At 44.0% G+C, this 22,269-nt stretch overlaps 1 protein-coding gene across 3 annotated transcripts in view; it reads right to left on the reverse strand.

The window, feature by feature from the left end:
• Positions 1 to 22,269, reverse strand: part of GCNT2 (glucosaminyl (N-acetyl) transferase 2 (I blood group)) — an 81,946-nt gene extending 59,677 nt beyond the window's left edge. The window contains exons 1-2 of one of the 3 annotated variants that reach the window (XM_042937925.1): positions 20,256 to 22,264; positions 19,734 to 20,102 (exon numbers count right to left, since the gene is read on the reverse strand). In XM_042937925.1, the coding sequence (XP_042793859.1) occupies positions 20,035 to 20,102; positions 20,256 to 21,180 (993 nt within the window). In that variant the 5' untranslated portion in view covers positions 21,181 to 22,264 and the 3' untranslated portion in view covers positions 19,734 to 20,034. Of the gene's footprint in view, positions 1 to 19,733; positions 20,103 to 20,255 lie in introns of those variants that run through there. The other 2 variants (XM_042937922.1, XM_042937924.1) reach the window with 2 other exon arrangements.

Below are 22,269 nucleotides of genomic sequence, written 5' to 3' on the forward strand. Positions count from 1 at the left end.
TTCAATGCGTGTTTAAGAGGTCCAGAATTTAGCGATGGGGAAGGAGTGTTAAAACCTATAATATAAATTTCTATTTCTGTTTCTATTTTAATTTATACCCGCCATTTTATTTTACATATTGGAATAGCATAGGAGAGCTATGCTAGGAGAGCCCTTCATGATTTTTTCTCTTAAGTGGATGTTCTAGTTACGTCTAGTTCTAGATGCGTGATTTTACTGTCCCGATAGTCCTTTCTTCACTCTCATGTTTCAGCATACACCTAGAGAGACCTAACTATGAATGTCCCACGTCAGCACTGAACTGTGTTTGCATTTCCTCATGTACCTTTTCTTTGTTTAATCGTGTGTACTTATGTAAACTTCATTACACTTTCATCATTGTTCTGGGACTTGTTTTTCCACTCCCAATTAACTGTTGTCCTTTAGTTGGGAGAGACATTGAGGGGATACAGGCTTGAGCAGGCATACCACATTTAAAATGTTAAGTAACAGCAGAATGAAGTTTGTTGAAGGAGCATTGAGAGCATAAGTCACACGCTGGCAGAAATGGTTGGGTGAATGAGGTGAGATTATATCATTTCTTGGGTTTGCTGATGGCTGTCCTTTGGAAGGTCATTTTTGTGTGGTTTCCTTTGTTATTGAAGCAGACCAAATGACGCAGGGATTCATTTTTAATTATAAAATGTAGGTGGGGGGCACCCGGGAGGCTCAGTCGGTTAAGCGTCCAACTTGGCTCAAGTTAAGCAGTTAAGCATCCATTTCGGCTCAGGTCATGATCTCATGATTCATGGGATTCTCTTTTCCTCTCTCTCTGCCCACCCCCCCACCCCCTGTCTCTCAAAATAAATAACTAAACTTAAAAAAATAAAACATAGGGATTTATGTTTTTCCCTTGAATGCAATTCACAGGAAATTCACAGGAATTCACAGGCAAGTAGAGAATGCGGACAATCTAATCCCGTTTGGATGGCCAACTACATAACTCTGTTCTGGGGGACCAGATAGTTTGTCAATGGAGGTTTTTGTTTGTGTTTTTCATGATAATGATCATGATGTTAAAGAGAAGAAAGGAGACATTTCCAAAGCACATCTTTAAAACAACAATTCTCCCATAACTGGGGAGTCCTGGGGTTCACTGGGGAAAATCCACCTTCTCCTGAGACACAATCATTTTGCTTTCTGTACCCTTCATCTAATTAGCAAGAGAAGAAGCTGTTTTCTAGATCGTGGAACCCAAAGCATTATTAAAACTCTCATTTTGGAGGCAGGAAGAAGTTTAACGTGCAGAATCTTAAAACCTAGAGAGCAGGTCCAGAGCATGGTCCAGCTAGATGGGCCACATCACAGTGGTGTGAGGTGAAGTGATCTGCCTCTGATTTTGATGGAGTGAAGGGATCATGGAAACACTTCCTGGATGCTAAAGAGTGCTAAGCAAATACTTGCAAAGCACAGTCTACACACATTCAAATAGGCAAATGTCCAAGCATGTGCAGATAGGAGGCAATCTCCCCGTAGCTGGAGGCTTAGAAAATGAAAAACAAATGACCCCAAAGAAGTCACGGCCAATTACCACTGATGAAACGTACCACTGAATGTACGTGTGGAAGTGAATTCTTTAACCCTGGAAGAACTAAAACATTTGTTTCTAAAAGTGTTCAGCCCAAACTAGGTGTTCTCGTGGCTTGGGGATAAGGATCATCCAGATCAAAAGTATGCAAACTTCTGTCAAGCATCCCATCACCTGGAGGGGTTGTTAAAATACAGGTTGCAGGCAAGAGGTAGTAACTTCCAGGTGAAATTTAACAGTCTGCATTTCTAGCAGGCTCTTGGGACCAACATATACAGCAAGCACACCTCTGCATAATCCCAGTCTCCCACAAAATATGGAACAGGATTATTTACTGACAAAAGCTGATGTTTTGGGCATCTAATATGCCATAAGTTGAATTAGAGGAGGGGTGTAGGAGAGAGATTAAAAAACAAGAACGAGGGGCACCTGGGTGGCTCAGCATCCGACTCTTGATTTCGGCTCAGGTCATGATCTCATGGTTCGTGGGCTTGAGCTCTGCGTTGGGTTCTATTCTGAGCCTGATCGGGATTCTCTCTCTCCCTCTCTCTCTCTGCCTCTCTCCTGCTCACACATGCTCTCTCTCTCTAAATAAATAAATAAATAAACTAAAAAAAAAAAAAAAGAAAATACAACCAAGAGGAAAAAAAAAAGAGAGAGAGAAAGAGAGAAAAAAAGGCAGAAAATACCAAATCTTGGTGCAGGTGTGAAACACCCTGAACCTCATGTACTGCTGGTCAAAGTGGGAATGGACACAACTCTGGAAAATGCAGTATCTACCAAAGTTGAGCACAGGCAGGTCCTACGACCCAGTGATGCCTTTCCCGGGGATTTCGTCAATAGAAGTGCATACACGTTTATCAAAGGACATGCAAGTCAATATTCGCTGCAGCCATATTCACAGCAGACCCTAACGCCCACCAACCCAAATGCCATCAGGGTTTCTCAGCCTTGGGACTACTGGCACTTTAGGTTGAACGTGCCTTGTTGTGGGGGCTGTCCCTTGCATTGTAGGATGTTTAGCGGTATCTCTGGCCTCTACCCACTAAGTGCCAGTAGCCTCCTTGCCCCCCTCCCACCCCACCGCAAGTGGTGACAACCAAAAATAGTTCCAGGTATCGCCAAATGGTCCCTGGGAGGCAAAATCATCCCTCCTCACCTCATGCACCTCCTTCTGTCTACACAGCAATGAGAATGAAAAAATATAGCTGCCTGAAAAAAAAAAAAAAAAAATATATATATATATATATATATATATATATATATATATATATATAAACTGCCTGCCACACAAAACGTGAATCTCACAGACACAACACCGAGCAAAAAAAGCCAGACAGAAAAAGAGTACATGTCGTTATTTCCATGTTAATGAAGAACAAAAAAAGGTGAAAGTAATCTATGGTGTTAGACATCAGGGTAGTGACTGGGATCCTGGTCAACGTTCTGTGTTTAGATGGTTGTTACTTGGGTGTGTTTTGTCAGTCACACCGCACTGAGCCCAACACTCCTTACTGATCTGTGCACTTTCCTATGTTATAAAATTCTTCACCAAGAATGAATGAATGAATGAATGAATGAAATGAGTCATGGTCCTTCTGCCAGAAAAACTCTGCCAGGTGAACCTTCCAGGTGAGTGGGGATCAGGAGTCCTGGAATAACGAACGCTCACGAGTTATCATCGCCTGTGGCCAAATACTCTCCAGTACCACGTACTGGAGCCCCCTTACTTGTTCCTTAAGCAACCTGACTGCTAAGGGCGTTCCCCCTCTGGCTCCTGACACCAGCCCACCTGCCCGACGCGGAATTGACGCTCAAGAACCTCCCGGTCTGGGGTCACTCGGTGAGGAGGGGTGACCCAGGGCTGGAATGTGAGTCATTGTGCCATCCTGCGCCTCTGCACGCAGGCCCCCGAATGGCATCAGTACCCGGATGTGCCCGATCGCTTCTTCCTCCTCCGTTCTGACTTGGGGACACCAGGTGCTCAGATCTTGTCTCATGCTTCCTGGATCCCCAGCCCTTCGCAGTTCTCAGACACCTGCTGTCCCGGTGACTTTTGCCAAGTTTCTTTCTTTTTTTTTTTTTTTTTTTTTTTTTTAATTTAAGCTTTCCTTTCACAGGAAGACTAAGTCTGAGGCCATCCACATGACTGATATATTGACAGGGGTTTGATACACTATTGCAAGAATTCTGCCAGAATCAGTCACCAGTTTTACCAAAACATGCCCCTGCTCCACAACTTGAATAATGGAGTCGAACAGCTTTCATTTGGCCCTTTTATTGTTATTGGCCCATATATATATTTTTTTTATTTTTATTTTTTTTTATTTTGAGGGAGAGAGAGCACAGGGGAGGGGCAGAGAGAGGGGGGAGAGAGAGAATCCCAAGCAGGCTCTGTGCTGACAGTGCAAAGCCTGACATGGGGCTTGATCTCATGAACCATGAGATCATGACCTAGGCCAAAATCAAGAGTCAGATGCTTAACCCACTGAGCCACCCAGGCACCCCTTTATATATATATATATATATATATATTTATTTAGTGGGGGTGGAGAACACAAGCAGGGGAGGGGGCAAAGAGAGAGGGACAGAGGATCTGAAGCGGGCTCCGCACGGACAGGCTGACAGCAGGGAACCCGATGTGGGGCTTGAACTCACGAACCGCGGGATCATGACCTGAACCGAAGTTGGATGGTCAACTGACTGAGCCACCCAGGCACCCCCGTTGATATACTTTTAAGGATTTTATTCGTAAATAACCTCTACACCCAATGTGGGGCTCGAATTCCCAGCCCTGAGATCAAGAGTCACATGCTCTCTGGACTGAGCCAGCCAGACACCCCTCCATTTGGCCCTTGTAGATCCCTCCCTCTGTTCTCCACCCTGTAAGAAGGCTGACATACAGGGTCAAGCAGCTCTGGCTCCCATTGGGTTTGCCAATGAGGGCACAAGACAGGGCTCAAGTGGCTGGCTCCCCAGCTCTTTTCTTGCCATCTTCAGTAGGAGAGCTGCCTCCTTTGACTGAAGTTCTTCTCAAAGGGCCCCTGGCCACAGCACTTTTTTCCAACCACTCCTTTCAGGTCGAGAAATGGTAATAGTTCCGCTATTACTGGCCCTCGGTTTTGTAATACCCCTTAGAGTTTCCCTCCACTCTGCCCACACCTTCAGAAATAGTCCCTGTGGTAAGTCTTTCTTGCTTAGCCTAATTTCTAAGTACAATGTGGGTTTCCTGCTGGGTCGCTGACCCATACAACACTGATAAAGATAACACTTGAGATGATACTCGGCAGGTGCCAAGTCGTCGGTCAGCATTTCACAGAGAGCATCATTCAAGGCTCACAGCAACTCTGCAAAGTAAGCACCGTCATTAGCCCCATTTTACAGATGAGCAAGTGAGACTCAAAGAGGCCCAACATATTACCAAAGCTCATGATGTCAGGTAGAGTTGGAGCCAAACTTTGTGTTTTACATATTGACGTACTGAACGGCCTCCCAACACAACTAAGTTTATGAAAGTATCAAAATTCATTCCGAGCTCCCGGTCTCTCCCAGGGGCTAAAGCTACAGCCAGGGGGGAGGTGGATCCTGGGAGCACGTTGTGGGGTGGGCATTTCAGCTAAGCACCCCGAGGAGGACTGATTTCCCAGGGCGGGAGCGAGGAAATCCGTGAAGGCACTGAGGCGAACCAGGGCTGGGTTCCTCGCTGCTAGGGAAGGAAGTGGCGGGAAGAAACCCCGTGTTGTTGGATTGGCACTGGAGATCTCAGTGTGAACTTGTGGTTGTAATATCTATTTGGAAACCTAAACTATAGACGGGCATGTGCGTGTGAATATGTGAATGACTTGGAGTACCTGTTCGAGAATGCACACGCGTGAGTGTGTGTCATGCGCGTAGACCGATGTTATGCCTACACACACGTGCATTTTTTTCTAGCTCAGAGCCCTGAAAGGACGTAGAAGTAATCATGCGCTTGAGGGCCCAGACCGTGGCTTCTAAATATCGTTCTCTATGAAATGGAACTGGGTTCCTTGAAGAAAATGACTGGTTCCAAGACAGGTTAGATGCAAGGAAGGAAGTTCTCAAAGAATCACGGTGTTGAAGGGACACAACAGCCAGCTTGAAGGAGCCCCCGTTGGCTAAGCCTGGGATCATTTCAGCAGAAAGATAACTACAGGTTGTAGTGGATTGGAACCCAGTGAGTGAAATGGGAATCCGTGTTCACAGGGATATGAACAAACAAACACACGGGAAGAAGAGAAGGCTCTACCTTATAGATGAATGTCAACTAACGTGTTTCCACAGCATTATTTCTTTGGTATCTCTACCCAAGAGGCATAACTTGAATCTAATCATGAGGAAACATCAGGACTGCACTCTTCGAAAATGATAAGATGTGAGAGGACACCGACAGACGGAGAAATTGTTTCAAATTTGAGGAGATTAAAGAGGTAGGACCGCTAGGGCAGCTTGAGAGTGTTGATCAGATGCCAGGTTTATGAAGGACATTTTTAGGATAACCAGTAAGACTGGAATAGGGTCTGTGGTTGAAAGAGTGGTGATGTGTCATTGGATCATTGTGCTGGAGCACGTAGGAGAGTATCTTTTGGTTAGGTTTTTTTTTTTTAAAGATTTTAATTCCAGTAGAGTTCACATACACTCTTGTATTAGTTTCAGGTGCACAATAGAGTGATTCAACGATTCAACGGTTTTACCCAGTGCTCATCACAGGTGCAATCCTTAATCCCCATCACCCATTTCACCCATTCTCCCATCCACCTTCCCTCTGGTGACCATCAGTTCTCTTTAATTAAGAGTTTGGTTTTTGGTTCCTCTCTCTCTCTCTCTCTCTCTCTCTCTCTCTCTCTCTCTCTCTTTTTCCCCCAGTCATGTTTCCATTAAATACCCTGCTTCAGGGGCGCCTGGGTGGCTCAGTCAGTTAAGCGTCCGACTTCAGCTCAGGTCATGATCTCGCGGTTTGTGAGTTCGAGCCCCGCGTCGGGCTCTGTGCTGACAGCTCAGAGCCTGGAGCCTGCTTCGGATTCAGTGTCTCCCTCTCCCTCTGCGCCTCCCCTGCTCACGCTCTGTCTCTCTCAATAATACATAAACGTTAAAAAAACAAATTTTAAATACACTGCTTCAGCTGTGGGAGCTCTTACAGGGCAGCATGGTGGATTAGACCGATCCTGAATTAAAGGTCAAACAAGCCTAGATTAAATCACTTTACCTTCTGAGGCCTCAGTTTCCACATCTGCAAGTTCCAAGTAATGATATCTCCCTCCCTCAGAGGATTTTTGTGGCACTTAAATGACTCACTCAATGAAGCCTCAATGTCAAGTCTTTCTGCTTTCTCCTTGAGAAAGCATTTGGTCTACAGAATTTCTTCTTTGATACAATGTGCATTACTGACGTCAACAAAACTGCCAATGTTGGGGCTGTCCAGAATGTGGAAATATCCCCATTTTGTGGCATTAACAGAGGATAATGATGCTACCTGAAGATCGACGCTCCGTTACTGGATTCAGCTCTTCCCTACATTTTACGAACAACTGGAAATCTTGCCCCTCTGAGATTCTGAAATGTAGGCTCTACTGTGGGATGCTTTATTAAGGGAATACTTTTCCGCAGTTTCTACCCCATGACGTATATTGAAAACAATGATTTGTCTGGCACCAGTTTAAAAATATATATGTGTATATATACGTGTATATATATATATACACACACACGTGTGTATATATATATATATATATATATATATATATATACATATAAACATGCAGCTTGTCTGTGACCACCGCCAGCCCACTGGCACACACAGGCACAGCTGTGAGCACAAACCATAACCAGGAGAGAGGTTGCTGTTACAGGAGACAGTTTGGGAAGAAGCTAAAAGCACGCTACACACTTTGGAAAAAGGCCCAGCTGTTTCCAGCTGCACTGTGCATTCGGCTGTGCTGGGTACTATGACCTTCAGAACAAGTCAAGGTCTCTACTCTCAGGACGCACATTTTGTCAATAGCGACCTATCATTGCGTGTTCTTTCATTCCCAATCCTGCTTTGTCATTGATTTCCTTTCCCCTGCTGTCTCAACCTTCCCTTTTATGGCTTCAGAGAGAGTAAACACCAGAGCCTCAAGCCTCAGCCCTCGCCTGGCTTTTGCCTGATTCATGAGACCGAAGACACTGGAGTCAGACAGAACAGGACTGAGCCCTGTAAAGTCCCAAGAGCTGCTAAAAACAGCTGCACACGGCTCAGCATGTGCATGGAAAATTCTACAAGGGTGGCTTTACCTTCCATAAAAATTGTTACGATCTTTCACCAAGGCAAGAAGGGGGTGAGGCAGGATTGTATGCATTGCAGGAATCTGAAGTTCACTTCATTCCTAATAAGGAGAAAACTACACACAGAGACACATTTACAAATCCTCTGAGGTAAAAAATGGTTATGAAACCCTGTCAGACACTGCCCTAAATTTGTCAAGCTCAGTAACACAAGAATTAGTATTGGAAGCAGTAGACCGATGTGGCTTCAAACAAACCCCCCTCCTGCTTTTCTTGGTGTTCGAATGACAGTGAACACACCCCAAAATGGAGACCACAGCCATCGGGTGACTCTTGAGAAATGGAAGGAACAAAGACTCAAAGCTGTAGAAACTCTAACCAGGACTCCCGTACAAACCCTTCCTCTCACTTCTAGAGAAGAGCAAAGATAAGGACATGGACTGAAATAGCCAACAGGGTTTTATTAGAAAGGAAGGAATTGCAGCCATTCGGTTCTTAAAAAGAAGAGGAATTATGGTTTGCATAAACCCAGAGAAAAAGGGTCATATCACCGCAACCACGTATTCTAAGAACGTCTCAATTACATGGATTGCTTTACTTACTTTTTAAAGGTTTTCTTTTTTTTAAGTGTATTTATTTAAGCAGTCTCTACACCCAACATGGTGCTCGAACTCACGACCAGGGGATCAACATGACTCCACCAATGGAGCCAGCCAGGTCCCCCGCCATATTTATTTTTTAAAAGAGTCTTAGCCGATTGCTTATCAGAGGATTCAAGAGGCAGAAACCCTAACGCTCTGGCCATGCAATGTGTCCTTAACTCAGTGTTGGACAACTTCATCTCTTAATCCACACCATCTTCAAAATGAATTTAACCATCTTGGCTATGGTACTTCCACGCCAGGTGTCCTTGGGCAAGTACCACAAATTCTCCATACCTCGGTTTCTCCGTCTATAAAATAGGATTGCAATAATACCAAGATTCAAAGAAATAATGTCCAAAAGGGAGTTCATCCTCTCCGAAGAAGATATACCAAAAGCCACCAAGCATGTGTAAAGGCGTTCAACGTTGTTGTTCGTTTGAGTGGGGCAAACCTACACCGCAGATATAATTTCACACCCTCTAGAATGGTGTAAATAAAAAAGACAGGCAGTAACAAGGGCTGGTGACGCTGTGGAGTAATTGGAACCCTCACCGACCGCCGGTGGGAACGTGAGAGGTTGCACCTGCTTTGGAAACCAGCTTGACAGCTCCTCAAAGTGCCAAACAGAGAGTTACCATATGGATCGGCAATCTCACTCTTGGAATCTACTCAGGAGAAAAGAAAGTACATGTCTATACAAAGACTCGTTCGGGAATGTTCACAGTAGCATCATTCCTAGGGGCCAAAGGGTGGACACAACCCAAATGTTCTATCAACGGATGAATACACAGAATGTGTTATAACCATATTATGGAATAGTAGGTCGTCCATATAAAGGAGTAAAGTACTGATTCAAAATAGCACACAAAGTAGAAAGGGCCCGACATGACAAAACACATATCATTTGATTTATATTTAATGTCCAAAAAAGGCATACCCAGGCAGACAGAAAAGTGGGGTTTGGGTGTGGAAATAGAAAGTGGCCGTAAATGCACACGAGGTGACGAAAATAATCTAAATTAGGCTGGGGTCATGGTTGCACATCTCTATAAACATCCTAAAACTCATTGAGTTGAAGACTTGAAATGGGGGAATTTGGTGCTTCGAGGTGTGTGAACTGGATGGCTGAATTGCATACCTCGATTTTGCGATATGTAAATACTGCCTCAAAGAAGCTGTGAATTTAGGGGAAGAGAAAAGGTTATCTGTCCAGTTCCTGACATTGTAAGGACTCACGGCTTCTGGAAAGGCTTCACAGCACCTAAACCCAGGGTTGACAAAGCAGCTGGCAATTTCCATCAGACTCTTGTAGGCTGTCCAGACATGGACAGTAGGAAACTTCTGGATTTGCCTGAAAGCAACACCCTATTTATTTCGTAGTGACAACATAAGGTGAATTAAATTCAATCTGACACCCAGCTTTGTGTGGGTTGAGGCTGGCAAAAAGGTAAAGCCCTCAGGACCCTCCAGGCCTACATTCCATGAGGCCAGGCAGCTGCTAAAATGACAAAACCAAAGAAGATAAGGGCTATCTATTTGGCAAAAACAGAGCAGCCGGGGCACAGAGGACAAAGGTGGATTCGGCCTGGGGCTGGGGCTTGTCAAAGGTTCACAGCGATGGTACAACTCAGCTCCACCCTTCAAAGAAAATCAGGATTTTTCCAGGCAAAGAAGGGCCCAGGGGAAGATCTGGCATGAAGGCCAAGGGGCCTGTTTGGGGCCTTACAATTACACAGAGAATTCAAGTTGTAGTCAAATATCTTTGACTATATTTTCTGGATATTTTATTTATTTTTTATATAAAGTTTATTTTTAAGAGAGAGAGCACAGGAGGGGCAGAGAGAGAGGAAGAGAGAGGATCCCAAGGGGGCTCCACACTGACAGCACAGAGCACAATGCGGGGCTCGAACTCACAAACCCGGAGATTACGGCCTGAGCCGAAGTCGGAAGCTTAACCGACTAAGCCACCCAGGCGCCCTTATTTTCTGGATATTTTAAAACAAAGCCTCTCAAGGCCAAAATGAGTCTGGCGAATTCCCTTCATTGTTGATTTCACTTTTCCAGACCCAAACTGAAAGGCACAACTTCCATCTCCAAAATGCATAAAGAGGGTAAATTATGCTGACCTTAGCAATCCGATGGCTAAGAACTCCCACAGGCCAACTGCACTCCCAAGAGTGTTTTCCAGAGGATTCAGCATAGGCTTATCCTTTGGAAAAGGAGATGGGAAGTTGGGGGACAGGACCCCTGCCTTGTGGACTGCTTAAAAGCTGAACCAGAACTGAAAAGAAAATAAACTTTCTGCAAAGCTTAAGAATTGTCGTCATCTGATACCACATTATACCTTTTATGGCTACCATTAACAACTTAGGCAACAACAGGTGTTGGCGTGGATGCAGAGAAAGAGGATCTCTTTTGCGTTGTTGGTGGCGATGCAAGCTGGGGCAGCCACTCTGGGAAACAGTGTGGAGGTTCCTCAAAAAACTAAAAATAGAACTACCCTACGACCCAGCAATTGCACTAGTAGGCATTTGTCCACGGGACACAGGTGTGCTGTTTCGAAGGGACACATGCACCCCCATGTTTATAGCAGCACTATTGACAAGAGCCAAAGGATGGAAAGAGCCCAGATGTCCATCGGTGGATGAATGGATAAAGAAGATGTGGTACATATGTACAATGGAGTATTACTCGGCAAGCAAAAAGAATGAAATCTTGCCATTTGCAACTACGTGGATGGAACTGGAGGGTATTATGCTCAGTGAAATTAGTCAGAGAAAGACAAATATCCTACGGCTTCACTCATATGAGGACTTTAAGAGACTAAACAGATGAACATAAAGGAAGGGAAGCAAAAATAATATAAAAACAGGGAGGGGGACAAAACAGAAGAGACTCGTAAATATGGAGAACAAACAGAGGGTTACTGGCGGCGGTGGGGAGTGGGAAAGGGGATGGGCTAAAGGGGGCACTGAGGGGCACTAAGGAATCTACTCCTGAAATCATTGTTGCACTAGATGCTAACTGATTTGGATGTAAATTTAAAAAATTAAATTAAATTAAGAAACGGAAAAAAATGTGAAAAAAAAAAAGGATTGTCCTCATCTGTAGAAAATCTTGTATTAGACAAGCTCAACAGGGCTCCTCTGTCCGACTCATCCGCTCCTCAGTCAACATTATATGGGAACTCTGCAGAATGATAAGGCTAGGCACATGTCTCAGTCCTGGTGCCAATCATTGAGTTCACGTTCTCACGTCTGGGGCACGTGTGGTAGGTGGGAGCCTGAGATCCACGCATTTAGTTAAAATGCAGGGAGGAGACAGAATCCACCCAGGAGTAGAGTTGGTGGGGAGGGTGACTGCCTCTGTGGGGGAGGAAAGGAGAAGGGAAACTTCTCTGAGGAAGTGACATATCAGCTGAATATTAAGAAGTGCCGAGCACGAACAGGGAGAGTGAAGAACATTCCAGAACAAGGGGATGGTACCCTGCAAGGGTGGAGAGACCATTTGTCTTTGGACCAATCTCGATGACAGAAGCCTGGCAGAGTGGGAGGCTTTCAACCAGTCATGGAACCCTCCTTCCTAATAAGAGGAAAGAGAAACCAACTTCTTAAGGCTCTACACATTTGACATGGCTAAGAAAAGCTACAGCTGGGGGAGGGGGAGGGTCACCTCGTGGGCCACAGACCCCATTTCTAGCAAAATATCCCTGCACCTTCCAAACCAAACGTTCATGGTTTTTGGGTTTGTTTGTTTTTTTTAATTTGTTTCTTTGTTTGTTTGTTGTCACACACAGAAGTTTTGGAATAGTAACATTCAACCTTCAAAAATCAGTATCTAAGAAGTTAGTCTGTGTCCCCTCTTTTTGAACACTGAGTTCCTACAATGTGCCAGATCCTTCCAACAGGCTGACAAGGAGCCAAGATGTCTGCTTTAAATCCCACCAGCAAATAGCAGCCACCTCTGACACCCCGGGGTAAACAGATCTTTGGATCATTTATTCAACGCACTTCACAGACCTCTTAAGTCTGGAATGCATTCTAATTGACCCCTGACTCCAGTTCTGTGAGGCCTGATGGCCCTTACTTTTTCTCTCTTCAATCTACTTTGATCTTCCTCGGTATAAAATTAAGATGAGTCGCCGAAGGAAGAGATGTAATTTCTGAACATTAAATATTCATAATATTTTCATTACATTGATTAAGTCCAAATATTAGTATCTTAATTTAATGAAGTTAGGGTCATGTCTCTGGTTCTTCCTCAGAAATCCCAGAAGATGGCATAATTAACAAAGCAAACTTGTTCATGTACATCATCATTATTAGGCCAACTATTTTTGAGAGTAATACTTGGGGCTATGTAAAATGCACATTAATCAACTAAACTACATCGTAGGGCAATTTCTGATTTGCAGAAATTATAATCTTTTTAAAAACTCAAAAAAAAAAAAAAAAAAAGCCAGTCAAAATCTCCAGCGGTCCTTGGTTCTGTTGGGTCATCAGAAGCAAGTAAGCTTGTTATTCCATAACTTAAAACATAGAAGACACTGTATTTCTAGGTGCCCTGTTCCTATCAAGGTGAAACTGGCAAGATGACACAGGTCTGAATTATCCTCTTGAGAGAAAAGAACCGGGAAAAAATAGCCTAACTTCATGAGGAAGGATAAATAGAAAATTCAGGAGAGAATATGAGCCACAGAACACCCCAAGAACAAATCCATTGATCAGGGAAGGAGGGCAGACAAAAATGCAGCACAGATGGGACCATTCACAGGTTGCAAACTACTTCCCCCTGACGTGCCCCCATCTCTTCTGGAGAAAAAAAAACCCTGATACTAGCATTTCCTTGGTTATCTACATAAAGGTGAGGTCTGTCACACCATTTATCCTCTTCTCAAGAGACCACATTTCCTTGAAAAGAACCGATTCCCCATTCACCGATTCCCTTTCCTGTAAGTTGACAAAAATTGGTATTTTCTAACAGATACATGAAGAGATTGTTCAAGCTACTTGTAAGGCTTACCTCCCCAAACTTTCCTCCCCCTGCAAGCCCACCCCTTACGCCCAGTGGATCTTGGAAGCTCCGTGAACATAATGCGTTTGAGGAACACGAATTCGGTCTGGGTCTAGAAGATATCAGCCCAGTCACTGGGGGCACAAGCATGAGTTCCCAGGACCGTCGTGACTCAGATCCGCTCTTCCCTGACTCTCTCAAGAGCTTGGCATCTCAACATCGCATTTCTATAAAGACTGGAACTAAAGAGATCAGTCAATCTCAGATAACGGTGGAGTCAAGCTAGTATGGAATCGACAGCAACAGGCCTCCCCTACCAAGGGCATTGGGGTACATGGATGACACAGAAAACCATCAGCTCTGGTCCATAGGCTGGCTCCAGGGGGAGAGAAAGATGAGAAGCAGGGAGTCTGCCTTCCAGGTCCATGATCTCCAGTTTTCTTCCTTTCTCTGTTTCATCCCCCCCAGGCACCATGACATTCCTTTCCGACCCCCACCCCCCACCCCATCTCCACCAAAAACCTGCTGTCAGGTTTCTTTTTTTCACTCATTCAGATTATAATGTGAATTCCAAAGAAACTCCCACGGAATCATATTACGAATGCTCCTTTGTAGCAAGTGAGGCAGAAATCATCGGTCACTTTTTAAATCTTTAAATCCAAGGAATATTGGACCAGTGCAACACCCCCTAAAAGTCCCTATCCCAGGCAAAACCACGCAACCCAGGTGAGCAACTCAGAAGTAATTCAGAAGGAAAGTGGAGGTGTCTCCAGATGGATCTTTTCCACAACTGGAAATCATGCCCAGCTATGTCAGAGGATTAAGAGGGTGCCATCTTGTTGCGGACTGGAATAAAGAAAAGAGGTGGGGGAGGAGAGAGTTTAGAGGGGGGCAGGAGATGGAGGTAGAGAGAGGAAGCAGGAAGGGCAGGAAGCCCTGACTTCACAACAGCTTGTGAAATTTATTAGGCAACTTCTTTATTTTTTTAAATTTCTATTTATTGGGGGTGGCGGGTGGGGCAATCACTTCAAGACCACACGCGAACCCCCTTTCTGTGCCCCTTTTGTCCTCCTGAGCACCTTCTCCTCTGGACTAGGCACAAGTTCTTACCTTCTGAGGCTTTCCAGAGGACCTGCCGCTCCTTAAGGAACTTACTGTATGGACAGGGGGGCCACGTCTCGTTTTGCGCTTTAAGCCACATGACGCAGCCACCTGGGTCACGCTGACTGCAGCAACTTGGGACCCAGACGAAGGTCAGTCATCTATAGAGAAGGCCGAGGCACCCTATGAAGTGATGCGAAATGAGAACAGAGATGCTCACCGTGCCGTTCCCACGTGACGCAAAGCAAGACTCTGGGTGTATCTGAAGGGGACACAGTGAGAAATTGGTATAAACAGAACCGCACAGGCTCTGGCAGCAGAGTGGAAAGACGCAGAAAGTATAAGCCATGGGGCAGGGGGCACCGGAGACGAGTGGAAGCTCTGAGGCAGGGGTAGGAATTTCAGATAAGGAAGAAGAAGCAGGCAAAGCAAAGGAAGGGAACAGGGATGAAGACGCTGGGACACAAGCGTGGCTGACTTCTCAGCGTTGCTGCGATGGCGTTGCTATCATCCGACCATTTTACCCAGAGTGGGGAGGGCGCCTGGTACAGGTACACCCGTTACCGTAGCTCCCAGCCACGTGTCCAAATGATATTTGGGGTATACGGGGTTAAACAGAATATATTACTTAAATTAATGGCACCTGTTGATTTTTCTTGCTCTCTAATGTGGCTGCTGGAAAATCTAAAACTACATTTATGGGGGCACCTGGCTGGCTCAGTCAGTTAGGCGTCCGACTTCGGCTCAGGTCATGATCTCATGGTTCGTGGGTTCGAGCCACCCCTCCCGTCGGGCTCTGTGCTGACAGCTCAGAGCCTGGAGCCTGCTTCGGATTCTACGTCTCCCATCTCTCTCTGCCTCTCCCCCCCCCCCCCCCCACACACGCTCTCTCTCTCTCTTAAAAATAAACATTAAATGGGGCGCCTGGGTGGCTCAGTCGGTTAAGCGGCCGACTTCGGCTCAGGTCATGATCTCGCGGTCCGTGAGTTCGAGCCCCGCGTCGGGCTCTGTGCGGACAGCTCAGAGCCTGGAGCCTGTTTTGGATTCTGTGTCTCCCTCTCTCTGACCCTCCCCGTTCATGCTCTGTCTCTCTCTGTCTCAAAAATAAATAAACGTTAAAAAAAAAAATTAAAAAAAAAAAAAACATTAAAAAATAAAAATAAAATAAAATTACATTTATGGCTCACAGTATATTTCTACTGGGTGGCGTTGCTCTAGTTCCCCATGAGGCCATTTTGTCTGTGAGATTTCTTTCCCCTGACCTATGACTTCTTTGAGAAGCCTAATAAGCCCCCAATCACTACAGTCAACTACAATAATCTTAAAATGTCCTAAACCACCAACCACCAATTCGTATGTCAACTAGAAGTACCCTCAAAATAGAACGGACTCAGACTTCCACACAGCAAGAGCAGTAGTTAAACAAGACAGCCACTTAAGTTTTCGGTTCCCTTCCCTCCTCATGACCAAGCACTCTACTCAGGCCCGCTCCAGGGAAGGGACACTGGCTTCCAGAAAGGATCCGACATACACATAAGACAGAAACGACTTCAAGGGCTCACTCCTCTACATTTTTGAAAAGCATGGAGCAGCACATTTGTTTTCCATTGTTTCACTGATCTGTAACCGATAACCAGAGGTGTAAAAGTCCATCTCCAACAGGTAAATCAGGTTGAGAAGCTGGGGTGTCTGCTTAGAATCCTCCTTTAGAATCACAGACCCTCGGAGTGGAAAAGACAAGGCCATCTTGTCTAACACTTGATAAATGAGGCGCCTTTACAGCATTTCTCCTTCTCTGTGTCTCCATGTCCCTTGGGCTTGTGCACCACTGAGGAAACTACCCATTCTAATCCCAGACTGATGGGTTTTTATATCTCCCACCACTAACCCTGGATTCTGCTCCCAAATGCACAAATCTTTTCATTATGTGAAGATAGCGATTCTTCTTCAAATCTTTTTCAGATCGAATATGCCTTTTGTTTGTCTTAGTCCTTTGTAGAGAAAAAAAATGGGGTTTGGCCTTTTTCCAAAGCTATCTTTGGAAGCCGCTTTGTCAATGCCTCCCTTAAAGCATGGTGATTATACCTGAACAGCGTGCATCATACTTGATCCTAGCAACATGTGAGAGAGAAGTGGGGCTCTTACCTCCTTCATTCTGGACACTGAATTCCACATAGACAACTATATGGTCATGACTCCCCCACCACACTTTCTTGAGCCCTGATTTCTTTTATCTCTACAACGTCACGTCTCCCAGCTTTTGGAAAACCACATTTTAAAAAACATTCTATGCGATATCACCTCACACCTGCTTGAATGGCAGTTTATCAAAGGACAAGAAATACCAAGTCTTGACGAGGATGTGGAGAAAAGGGAACCTTCTTGTACTGTCGGTAAGACTGTAAGTTGGTGCAGCCACCAGGGAAAACAATATGGAGGTTCCTCCAAAAATTAAAAATAAAACTATCCTATGATCCAGCAATCCACTTCTAGATATTTATCTGAAAAAAACAAAAACACTAGATGAAAAAGATATGGCAGTCCATGTTCACTGCAGCATTATTTACGACAGCCAAGACATGGAAACAACCTAAGTATCCGTAAGTGGGCGCATGGATAAATAAATAAATGTCGTCGAGGTCCATCCATGTTGTCACGAATGGCCAGATTTCATTCTTTTCTATTTTTTTATGGCTGAGTAACATTTATATATAAAAAATATATATTTAAATATATATTTATATATATATATATTTTTATATATATTTAAATATATATTTAAATATATATAAAATATATATAATATATAGATTATATTTATATATTAATATATTTAAATATGTTATATTTTTATGTAAATATATACATAATATATAAATAATATAGTTATTACTTATATATATTTTTATATTATATAAAAATATAAATAACATATTTTTAAATATATATTTAAATTTATATATATATTAATTTTTTTTATATATAAATGTTACTCAGCCATAAAAAAAATAGAAAAGAAAGAAATCTTGCCATTCGTGACAACACGGATGGACCTTGAAGACATTATGCTAAATGAAATAAGTCAGACAAAGAAAGACAAATACCATATAATCTTATTTATATGTGGAATCTGGGAAAAACAACACCACCCCCACCAACAAAACAGTCACAGATACAGAGACCAGATTTATGGTTTCCAGAGATGGGGTGGGGGGTGGGTAGGCAAAATGGGTAAAGGTGGTCAAAAGTTGCAAACTTCCAGTTTTAAAATAAATAAGTTTGGAGGGCGTCCAGCATGGTGACTGTCGTTAATGACAGCATTTTGTATTGTGGGGGCCGAGGACAGTCCACTCCAAAATGTGCCATTTTGGCATTTTGATTGTTTTGAATAAAAGTTACTTAAGAGTCAGTACAAAAACAACATCCTGACCCTCCCCTCTCCCCTTTGTGCCCAGAAAGCAGGAAGTAAATCTCCCATGTGAAAGCTACTTTCCCTGTATCAGGAGATGAAGATACATCCTTATCAACAGAGGTAGGAAATTCAGAGCTGAGAAGAATATATAAACAAACCTTGGTACTTCTATTCATTCACTATCTCAGCCCAAATCCTGTTTAGAATTTCTTACTGATTGAAGCTCCCCAAAATAAGTTTTCTTTGTCCTGTCAATTCCTCACAGATTTATTGTCTCTTTGTCTAAAATGTATAAAAGCTGGATGCCCTCGTCATTTCTCTGGGTCTCACTTTCATTACTGGGTCTCTTCATGCCGTAATTAAATTTTGGGTTTTTTTCCCCCCTTCCCCTTAATTCCTCGCATGTCAAATGAATTTTTAGACCAGCCAGAAGAACTTTGAAGAGAAGAGGTAAATTTTTTCCTCTCCGACAATATATTTGAAAATTGCTATTCAGAAAGCTCTTAAAAGTTCTCATCACACATACAAACAAGTTCTCATCACGGGAAAAATAAAATTTATAGTGGTAACCATTTTGCAATATCTACACACAGTAAGCCATGCTTTACAGCCGAGACTAATAGGTTATATATCAATTATACCTCAATTAAAAATAAATCTTAGGGGCACCTGGGTGGCTCAGTTGGTTAAGTGTCTGACTTCGGCTCAGGTCGTGATCTCACGGTTCGTGAGTTCAAACCCCACATCAGGCTCTGTGCCGACAGCTCAGAGCCTGGAGCCTGCTTCGGATTCTGTGTCTCCTTCTCTCTCTGCCCCTCCCCCACTCACACTGTCTCTGTCTCTCAAAAATAAATAAACATTGAAAAAAATTTTTCTTTTAAATAAAAATTTTAAAAAATCTTAAAAATAAATAAAGAGGTTGTTTTCAAGTGGTTGGGGAGAAAAAACAGGTTTCTAGGTCTATGAAGTTTTGTATAACAACATCTAAAACAGGCACCTGGTTCGCAGCCCTGGGCGTCTCTGAGAATTACCTGGACACGGAATGAATGAACATTTAAGGCGAAGTCCACCCAGGTGGTCAGGCCCTTTGGGAAATGGTACTTGGCCTTAATGAAGCAACAAGCTCAAGAAACCGTGAATCTGATCGTCATATTGATTCCAGTTGCTTTTCCCTTGGCTGTGAATCTGAATTCCTATTTTGATTTGAACTAGCAGGACTGAATCAGTTCAGTGTCAACAACTTGAGATCATTCAACTCATTTAGAACGTGGACCAAAGGGAAGGTACAGTTAATTTAGTAACCACTGAGAGCTAATTGAAATCAAGTTAAAGGAATACCAGGCTTACGAGACCTGGTTTATACAATGGGCAGGATCGCGTGCTAGCTGGGTACCTTGAGCACATTCATGCAATCACATTCCTTTAAGCCCCTCTACATGTCTGGTTTGATTCCAGGAAAGAACTTGCAAATAAAAAATTTTGAAGTCGTCCCCTGCTCCCATGTTGAAAGGATGGGAATTTGCAACAGGAGCAAAAGTATTATTAAAATGTCCGAGGGTGCCTGGGTGGCTCAGTTGGTTAGGCGACCGACTTCGGCTCAGGTCACGATCTCACAGTTTGTGAGTTCCAGCCCCGCGTCGGGCTCTGTGCTGACAGCTCAGAGCCTGGAGCCTGCTTCGGATTCTGTGTCTCCCCCTCTCTCTGCCCCCTCCCCTGCTCACACTCCGTGTCTCTCTGTCAAAAATAAATAAACATTAAAAATTTAAAAAAAAAAAGTGTCCGAACTGCCATGCAAATTTACTTTATGAGCTTTATTCCCGATTGTAAATAACATCACCCTTAAAGGAGAATTGGGTTTGATCTTTTATAGGCACAGCCAGCTTTGCCCTCAACCCTTTGGCCTGTCTCGAGACTGCCCCACACATTTGAAGTGAGTCTACGAATCCAAAAAGGCAGCGTGGCATAGCAGCAAAATCAAGTCAGACGGTTGAGCTCTAGCTCTGCCCTGCTCATCACTATGTCTCAGTTTCCTCATCTGTGGCATGGAGATGAGTCGGATCATGAGTTACATCTGGGAGCAGAACTGCTGGAAAGATTTTTTGATTAACATTTAAAACGGTAACGGTCTTCCCCATTCAACTTTTTTTTTTTTAATTTTTTTTTTTTTTTTTTTTTATTCAGTACCGATCGTGCAACGTTTACTCACAAGAACAAAAGTTAAGAGACACACTCGTACCTGGAATCCTATTGAGCGTCACCCAGAAATGTTCATCGGGGCTATAGGTGTCCTTGGACCAGGAAAGCAAGTCGAGTGCATGCTGATCTTGGAGGACAAAGTTGGCGAATTCCCTCGTGAGGGCCACATAGGCAGTGCCGAAGTAAATGGTCATGTTGTGAGGAGGTGGAGTTTTTAATTTTGTCGTTTTAATCACGTAGGAGTTTTTTTGGTGTAATAGCTCTCGGTGGACATATTTAGTCCGTCCGATAACATGACTGGGGGGCAGCACCCCTGGGGTAATGTTTTTCCCTTTAAATCCTTTCAGATACTGAACTATCTCCTTGTTGGTTTTCAGGGGGAAATCTTGCCCACACATGTTGATGGCGTACCTCCATGGCACCTCGGAGGCCGCGAGATCTTTGATGCAGTTCAGGTCGGCCTGGAGCCTGGAAATCCCACCATAGACCACTGGCTCCATTTTAGAAGCCAGAAAAGCATTTGGGAAGCAGTTTAGTAATTGCTTCACCGCATTTTTAAATGTATCCGTCGCCTTTTCATCCACGTGAACACAGTAGACGTTTTGGGGCATGTAAATCGCCCTAAAGAGTCTCTCAAAAGTGCCAAAGTCTTTGTGGATGGTCACTGTGTAAGCCAAAGGGAACCCCGCTTCTTCCTTAGAGAGCGTTTCTGTTATATAGTGACTTTGAGCCATGTAGTCATAACAGGTAGATTCACGGAAGGTAGTTTTCAGGGCATTCTCTGTTGGGTAAAATAACTTCCCCTTAAAAATCTGATGACAGACTTCTGCTAACAGCGAGGCGTTGGACAGAGATGCCCTCAGAAAATGCTTATCCTCCCTTAACTCGTTCTTATAAACAAATACAAAGATCAGGGCCATGATAAGAGACACACTAAAAAGACAATGCTTCCAAGAGACCATCATTCAAAGCCAGAAAGTGAGTAAATGCCTCTTGAGATCGGATCAGAGTGTAGATATATTTAACTTACATTGCCTCCGGAATCCGTAAATCATCCTCTGGGGACTCGCAATTCTGATCGACTGCTCTGGGCCCTTCCAGGAGACGGTTTTGTCCTTTTTCTTTCTTCCTTTCCGGCTCATTCACGGCTGTGTTTCATTTCAACCTCTCTATGACACATTTCTGAAGTAGCTCCTGGGGACATCTGCTCTGCTCTCTCTCCGATGAACCTGCCACCTGTTACCACACGAAAACCAGCTGCCTCGGGAAGATTCTGATTCTGATGTGTCCCCCCGTCCCCACATTAAAATCACCGAAGGGTGAGGTCACCATTCCGCAAGTGATCCCTCTAAGATTTCTACCGTAGCTTCTTCTCCCGGACAAAGGTTGCCCACTATGTCAGCTCCCCAACTTCCTGTTAATCATTGCGTTCAACTGACTGACTTTGTTTGCTTAAACAGCACTGCCAAGTTAAAAGCTTCAGATCTAAGCATGTGAACACTGCCTGGAGAGACACTCTGTCAATAAATATTTAGTGCTTAAAAATTAATTGCTTAACCCTGTCTTTTTCCACACACACACCCTCCTCCCTATATTGGCCGGCTGTGCTATTTTAGCAAGGCATATGACTGGCTGCTGAGCCAAATTCTTTCCAGGGCTTAATTTTCTCTGCGGCGAGGTGAGGTCCTTTAAAAGGTACATTAGCAAACTTATGTCACCGCCTAACTTACTACACAAAGCGACTGGGGGGACTTGGTGAATAAAGGTTAATTAAAAAAAAAAAAAAAGCCACCCCCAAAAGGAACAGTTGTGGTTACCCAGAAATTGTGTCAAGGCTAAAACTGAAGTTAGTGAAATGTCAGGTTGATTTCACACCCGGCCCAAGTTGGGCACCCTTGGAGTAGACTGACGCCCTGAGAGGTAGGAGAGAAAGGTTGTCTCGGTCTGGGAGGTTCCAGAACTCAAGGAGAGAGGCTTTACAAACGTACGAGCGCTTCCAAAGGAGTATCCCTGTGTAAAAAAATGAATTTTACCGCCTTCATAGGTCAGTCATG

The sequence above is a fragment of the Panthera leo genome, chromosome B2 (genome assembly GCF_018350215.1).
Source record: "Panthera leo isolate Ple1 chromosome B2, P.leo_Ple1_pat1.1, whole genome shotgun sequence".
Taxonomy (NCBI): domain Eukaryota; kingdom Metazoa; phylum Chordata; class Mammalia; order Carnivora; family Felidae; genus Panthera; species Panthera leo.